General features: G+C 35.9%; 1 protein-coding gene across 1 annotated transcript; it reads right to left on the reverse strand.

Moving 5' to 3' along the window:
* Nucleotides 1-4,447: 4,447 nt before the first annotated feature.
* LOC101506500 (uncharacterized) lies at nt 4,448-6,628 on the reverse strand. Its single transcript, XM_004514519.1, has 4 exons — nt 6,541-6,628; nt 5,017-5,459; nt 4,718-4,926; nt 4,448-4,628 (listed from the first exon to the last, which is right to left on the reverse strand). Exons 1-4 carry the CDS (start codon nt 6,626-6,628, stop codon nt 4,448-4,450), a joined length of 921 nt encoding a protein of 306 aa, XP_004514576.1.
* Nucleotides 6,629-7,371: the final 743 nt, after the last annotated feature.

Raw genomic sequence — 7,371 nt, forward strand, 5'->3', positions numbered from 1 at the left:
AAAAAAAAAACAAAACAAAACAAAACCAGTTGGAGAATTCAAAAATGCATTTATTGATAATAAGTACGGAATTGAAATACATATGCCCTAATTAGTTATCCTTATAGCCTTGGGCAGAGCAAAAGGAGTTAAAAATACATAATTACTTTGAACATGAATTAACAAACACGGGAAACTCGATGATCTTCCAATTGTTGAGATTGGTGTTTGGAGGACAAGGGTACACTAGCTTGAGGGTATCATCATCACCATGATCCTCTTCCGCAACAGCCACCTGATCAGCATATATTATTCCGGCGCTTTGAAAATTTTGACGAATGTCACAAATAGGAATCTTCTGTGAATTCGGTATCCAGTTTTCTCGACGAGTCACCTTGTTTTCTCTTTTTTCCTTCGCAGCCTTTTCTTCATCAGCTTGAGTAGGTACATATCCCAACCCGTACCTATTGTTCTTTTCTGGTATTTCTATCAACTTCCCCAAATTGAGAAAAACTCCTCCTTCTAACATGGATTTGGTAGACTTCAATGATATGGTAGATTGTTTTGGTTCTTTTAAACGATATCCTTCACCCATGAAGACAACATTGGCAATTTCTAATGCTTGAAAGGAAGTCTCTATGGCTTCCTCCGTATCTTCAATGTAGCCTGTAGAAGATAAATGACTTACTATCATATCTTCTTCCCCAGATATTATTACCAGCTTAGTGTTCACTATAAACTTTAGCTTTTGATGGAGGGTGGATGTCACTGCTCCAGCAGCATGAATCCACGGTCTCCCGAAAAGACAAATGTACGCCGGTTTAATATCCATCACTTGGAAGGTTATCCCAAAGATATGGGGTCCGATTTGAATCAGCAGGTTAATCTTACCGTCAACTTGTCTTCTAGATCCATCAAACGCTTTCACCACCAAAGCACTAGGCTTCAAACAGGCTCCCTCAACAAATAGTTTTGATAGTGTTGATTTAGGCATTACATTTAACGATGAACCATTATCTACTAGCACTCGTGCAAGAATATGATCGTAACACCTCACAGAGATGTGTAGCGCTTTACTATGCTCTGTTCCTTCAGCTAGTAATTCATTATCGCTAAAACTTAGACAACTACTAGCAGTGATGTTACCGACAACTCCATCAAACTGATTGACAGTGATATCGTGAGCAACATGGGCTTCATTTAAAACTTTCATCAGTGCCCTTCTATGTGCTTCAGAATTCAATAACAAAGAGAGAACTGCTATCTTGGAAGGGGTTTGATTTAGCTGATCCACCACCTTATATTCACTTTGCTTGACAAACTTCAAAAATTCATTAGCTTCTTCTTCAGACACCGTCTTTTTACTGATCTCTTGTCCTTTTATGGCATGATACATATCTTCTTTTCCTTTTTCTCCATGAACCTCCTTTTTCCTAAGTTGTTCAGGAGTGTATACTCGGCCACTCCGAGTCATTCCACCAATCCCCAAGATGTTAGTGACATCAGTTCCTTTAGGTTCACAGCCATCACTTGGTTGATGATTGGCCAAGTGGGATGTGATTTCGTATTTCCACGGTACCGCCTTGGTATTTCTGTAAGTAAAAGGAGTTAGTGCTTGGACAATTATTGCATTTGGTCTGCTAGGAGTTGGCTTAAGATCCTCTTTTTTGTAAAGAATTTCCAATGGTTTTGGGAAAGATATATTATTTTCAACACATGACCCCATGGTGAACACATGACCATCTGTTGCTATTGGTATATCTCATTTTCAATGACATTGATAGAGGCATCCCTATGGCCCGGCAAGGGATTACTCCATATGTTGGGACCATCCTCTTTGAAGGTAAGCCATTTTGCATTAATCAATTCCTGCACTTTAGATTTTAAGGCTTGGCAATCTTCGATGGAATGCCCCACGGCTCCTGCATGGTATTCGCATTTGGCATTTGGATTGTACCATTTTGGAAATGGTGGTTCAAGAGGTTTCATTGGTCTTAAGACTACCATTGAATTTTGAAGTAAATGGGGCAACAATTGGCTATACGTGAAGGGAATTGGATTAAAACGGGTTATCTTTTTTTCTCGATTGACAGGTGATCTGTAGTGATTCGAGATTGGGTTTTGGTTCTATTGATTTTGGGGGAAAATGTGGTAGATGGTGGTTGATAAAAAGGTGGTCTTGAAGGGTGATATTTAGGGTGTGAAGTTTGTGTGGTTGCGGCCACATATGGATAAGGGATGTAAGGAGTTTGTGGTATCGGGGGTTGAAAATTTGGGGGTCGATAAGAATGGATGGGTGGAAAATAGGAGACTTTGGGGTTTACCATTACAAAGTTGACATCCCCCTCTCTCTTTTTTGTGAATGTCGTCTGGGGTCGTTTCACGCTAGTTGCTGCACATATGATCTTGCCACTCCTCATCCCACTTTCTATCCTTTCTCCTATCATGACAAGGTCAGAAAAGTTTGATGACATACTCCCAATCATCTTGTCATAAAAAGGCGACTGGAGAGTATCCATAAACATACCAACCATTTCTCTTTCAGATAATGGAGGTTCTACTTGTGATGTCATTTCCCTCCACCGTTGTGCGTATTCTTTGAAAGCTTCGTTGTCCTTTTTCAATGAATTTTGCAATTGCATCTTATCAGGGGCCATGTCAACGTTGTACCTGTATTGCTTCAAAAAGGCATCACCTAGGTCTTTCCATGAACGAATTTGATTTCGCTCAAGATGCATATACCAACTTAACGATGCCCCACTCAAACTGTCTTGGAAAAAGTGAATGAGAAGTTTATCGTTATGAGCATGAGATGTCATTTTTCTGCAATACATAGTTAGATGATTTTTAGAACATGTGTTGCCCTTGTATTTTTCAAAGTCAGAAACTTTGAATTTGGGAGGGATAGTCACATCAGGAACCAAACACATCGAAAGCTTCAAGGCCATAAACATTATACCCCTCAATTGCTTTTATTCACTCTTCCAAGACTTGGAATTTTTCCTTTGATTGTGTATCATCCCCAATGTGATGTTGATGTCAATTCCCATTAGCATCGAAATGGGCTACTTGGGGTGCAATATATGGAATATTTTCCGAGGGTAGAGTGTTTTGAGGTGGCAGATATCCCAAAGGAGATGGAATTTGTGATTGGTTTGGGTTTTGGGGGTTAATAGTTACGTGGTTTGGGTTGTTTTCCATGGGGTTGACGACTAAAGGTGGAGTATAACCGGGTGGAAGACCGTACGTCGAAAATTGCATAGTTGTTGTACGAGGTTGTTGGGTAGTCGGTGTAAAGCCTGGTGGATGAGAAGGAGTGGTTTGGTGTTCTTCATCTGCAGCCAGAGGATTCTCATCTGTATTCCCCTTCCTTGACAAAGCCTGTATAGCTTCTAAGATTTGATCAACCTTGTCCTTCAATTGGTTGACGTCCATTCTCATCACCTCTTGATTTTGTTTAAGTTCTTCCATGATCTTTGAGTTTGCACGAGTCCGATAAGGATGTCAGGGAAACAACTTTATTGATTTTTTTTTTAAACAATAAAAAATTTATGAGTATGTATTAAACATGAATGGAATGCAATTATTATCTTCTTTTTTATTTGGATGTTGAGAAATCATAAATCTTACGTAAATTTTATTAAAACGAATTATTAGTGAAAAAGAAATATGGGAATCGAAAAACAAAACAGCAAATCCTTCATTGATGAGAAAAAAAGTACATTGCATTTAAATTAAAAACTACATCGACTATGGTATTTCAATCATCTCTTTCAATAGGACAACCAATCCTCTCCTCCAATTCTTCTACCAAATGTTTGCAATATTCAACAAATTTGTAGACTTTGATTGGGGTATTGAGTGTGTGCATGATTGCATCAATCTCTCTTAAGTGTTTTGGAATTTTTATGATTGCCTAATTAGCTAGCATTGTCAATTTTGAAAAGCAATCTTTCCAATGCTTTCCTTTATCTTCCAACTCTTTATAAATCTCTTGATTCTTCAATTGTCCAAGCAACACCATGAAACGTTCCTCCCAATATATGGTTTCATCCTTCAAGTCATTATAGATCTTTTCTTGATAATCAATGTAATTCTTCAACTCAGTAGAAGTTTCCATTTCTGCTTTTAGCGCGTCTTGATGTTTTGAGAGTAATTCTTCAATTTCTTCTTTGTGTTGCCTCTCATTCCTTGCTTGAATCTCATACTCAACTACCATTTCTTTTAGTTGTTTCTTTAAATCCTCAAACTCTTTTTTTTATCTTCTTTTCAGAGCTTGCTGATTTTGCCCACAACTGCTTCCACATATAGGCTTCTTCGATAGCTGCATTATTTTCTTCCTTTCGCACATCTAACTCTTCATTTGCACCTCTCAAACAATCTTGTATGTCAAGTTTATTTTCTTTTTCGATTTTCAACCTCTTGTTGCTTCTCTCGATAAACTGACTCTTAGAAGTGTTTTCTGATCTTAAGCCCATGCTTTGAGCTCTTCTATTTCCTCCTTTGTAACAAAGACAGGTTCAGACCATTCCTGATCATTTGAGGGTGTAATGTGGAAAGGCAACTTGATTTCTCGGACTCTCTTCTTTACCCATTGTTGATAAGGTTCCTTTGTGCTGCAACTTCTACGTCCGAGTACCTTTCCTTTTCTAATGATCAATTCTCAAGCTCGACTTATCCTTCTCAACATTGGTGGATCTACTATACTCGTATTGTGCAAAACAAAAGCTTCAATGACTTGTCATCTGGTTTATCCAACATGGGGTAGCCAAGTTGTCTCAGAGCTACCATTGGATTGTAATTAATACATCCCTTTGTTCCCATGAGAGGTACATTTGGAAAATCTCTGCATCGGCATATTACCTCTTCCACCCCTTGTTCTCTATAGTACCATGAAATTGTATCCCCAGTAAGGCTAGCTATACTCTGAGCCCATTCACGATTACTCTTAACCCCAAACCAAGTATATAATACTGGAACACAACACAAAATTGTTCCCCCCTTCTTCTCATGTCACATGTGCAGATAGTAGTATACATCAGCTAGAATCGCGGGAACTGGGTTTTGTTTATGTTTGTTAAAAACTAAGAATACATTTATCGCAGCAACATCTACAAAGTTATCAAGATTTGGGAATATAACAATACCGAAGATAATGAGGGCCAAAACATCTATAAAAGCACTCCATTCTTTTTTATCGGCTAAATCTTGGCATTTTTGCTCTAGATATTTTCTTGAAAGCCCATGAATAGCCCCTTTTTCCTCTTTTGTACTTGCAAACTCTCTTATGTCGATCTTCAACACTTCAGCAATTGTGTCCAACTTCGGTGGTTGCCCAGTATATCGATAAGGATTTCCTCTTTCTAGGGAGTAACCCAATATTCGTTCAAATTCCTCTAATGTTGGGGCCAACTGAAAATCTTGAAAGGTGAAACATCTTAAGAGAGGGTCATAATACTGAGCCAATGATGTGAGGGCACCTGTTTGCACATTTACTGCCAAGAGATTTAGGATCTTCCCATATTTGTGAAAGAAACTATCACGTTGTATAGTTTTCATTTGATTGCTGATGTCTCTTAAACTTTTCAAACCAGGTTGCTTGAACTTTAAAAGTAAGGTTTTTCTTTTTTCTGATCCAATTGTCCACTTAAATAACACGTGACTAAGATTTGTATGATTCCCCAAAAATCCTGAAAATTTATGCAAAATGCTATTATGTTTTATTTTTCCTTAGAAAAAGAGGAAAAAAATGTCATGAGATATGAATGAAACTAATATATATATATATATAAACTCTTGAATATATGAAATAATTTATTGGTTTTTTATGGATATTCTTACAATGAAATAGTCTATTGGCTTATGTAGTGAAATTCTCACAAGGGGTGCTCTATGGTTCTAAACACGGTTCCTAGAGCCAATAATCCTATTTTGGAATATTGCCAACAACAATAGGTAAACTATTTGGAGTGACAATAACCTCAACAGGATCAAACTCTAGGTGAGATCTTCATGCTAACCAAACATGATGTACATGAGTTTTAAGACGATCGAGTTGTACAACTCGTGTCTCAAAACTCAAAGAGTAAAAAACAAGATGTCAAATCTAATTTAATACTCTTAAGAAATTTTATTATTTTTTATTTATTTTTAATATTAAATTTCAAAGTTAAAAAAAAATACAACTTATATTAGTATCTCAAAAAAAAAATGTCATATCTAAATAAAAAAAATAAAAAGAGATAAAAATATAATAATTTTTTTATATTAGAAATTGATTAAATATTCAAGCATATATATTTTTAAAATAAAAGGCAATGATCAAACTAAAAAAAAAAGAAGTTGGACCTAAAAAAACGTAAATGGGCCGCACAAAAAAACCATAGCCCAATATCTTCAGAAACTTGATTTGTAAAATAAACCCTAACTTGAAAAAAGACATAGGCAAAACCAAGATGAGCGGCAGCTAGGGTAATGGAGGTTGGAGATAAAAAATTTCAAAAGAGAAAAACAGAGCCATGTTTCCACGCGAACTTCATCATCGAGACCGTGAACAAGAACGATGTTGGAATGAGGCCGCTGGATCAGGTTGTCGAGGAAGAAGGGGAGTCAAAGTGCGAACGGAGTGGCCAGAAAATATGGTTGGCATTCCGGTGACGACAACAGCGTTCAAGGTTTGAGTTTTTAATCATATTATCTCTAACATTTTTTATACTCAGATCAATAATAATAAATAATTTTCATCTTTTATTCATAACTCAAACTCAACAGATTACATTTAGATTATGATTAGGAAATGAAAAATGAAAAACGAAAATAGCTTAATCCTTCTGTTTGTTCCTCTGTTTCTGTATGTTTGAATTGTGACAAAATTCAATCTCTGCTTTAGTGTATTTTTTTTTTTACAAATTTCTCTCCCAAAAATAAAATTTACTCTCTGTTTCAAAATTTCGAACCTGTGTTTTTAGTGTCTTTTTTTTCTTTTTTTGTTTCAAAATTTCAAACTCTATTTATAGACTAAAAGTAAATTAAAGTGGTGAATTCTTCTGTTTATTAGATAAAATCAGGTTCTGGATTTTGTATGTGTTTGTTTGCAAAATTTAGATTTTGAGTATAGAAATTATAAAAGAATGTTATACAAGTAATACCTTTATTAGTATGTTTGATATAAGATAAACCAATTAACTGGTTTCTAACATGTTTGTACATGTTGTGAATGAACATAATATAAAGCAAAGTTGTAATAGGATACTGGGAATAATGCAAATAATATAAAGGAGGGTTTGCAACAACTCTTTCACAAAGTCAATCAGTTAAAAGGATGTACAATGGAAGATGAAGGTGAACACTTTGAATTGTTTTTGAATTGTTTTTATTGTAATTCAAATTTTT

This window comes from Cicer arietinum, chromosome 5 (genome assembly GCF_000331145.2).
Source record: "Cicer arietinum cultivar CDC Frontier isolate Library 1 chromosome 5, Cicar.CDCFrontier_v2.0, whole genome shotgun sequence".
NCBI lineage: Eukaryota > Viridiplantae > Streptophyta > Magnoliopsida > Fabales > Fabaceae > Cicer > Cicer arietinum.

Bases quoted from the DNA above. Each gene is read 5' to 3' on its own strand.
- LOC101506500 (XM_004514519.1), bottom strand. From the start codon at position 6,628: ATGCCAACCATATTTTCTGGCCACTCCGTTCGCACTTTGACTCCCCTT. The intron at 5,460-6,540 runs GTTCTTGTTCAC...ATGTGCAAACAG, and splicing joins AGCGGCCTCATTCCAACATC to GTGCCCTCACATCATTGGCT. The intron at 4,629-4,717 runs GTCATTGAAGCT...ATTGATCATTAG, and splicing joins TTGGATAAACCAGATGACAA to AAAAGGAAAGGTACTCGGAC.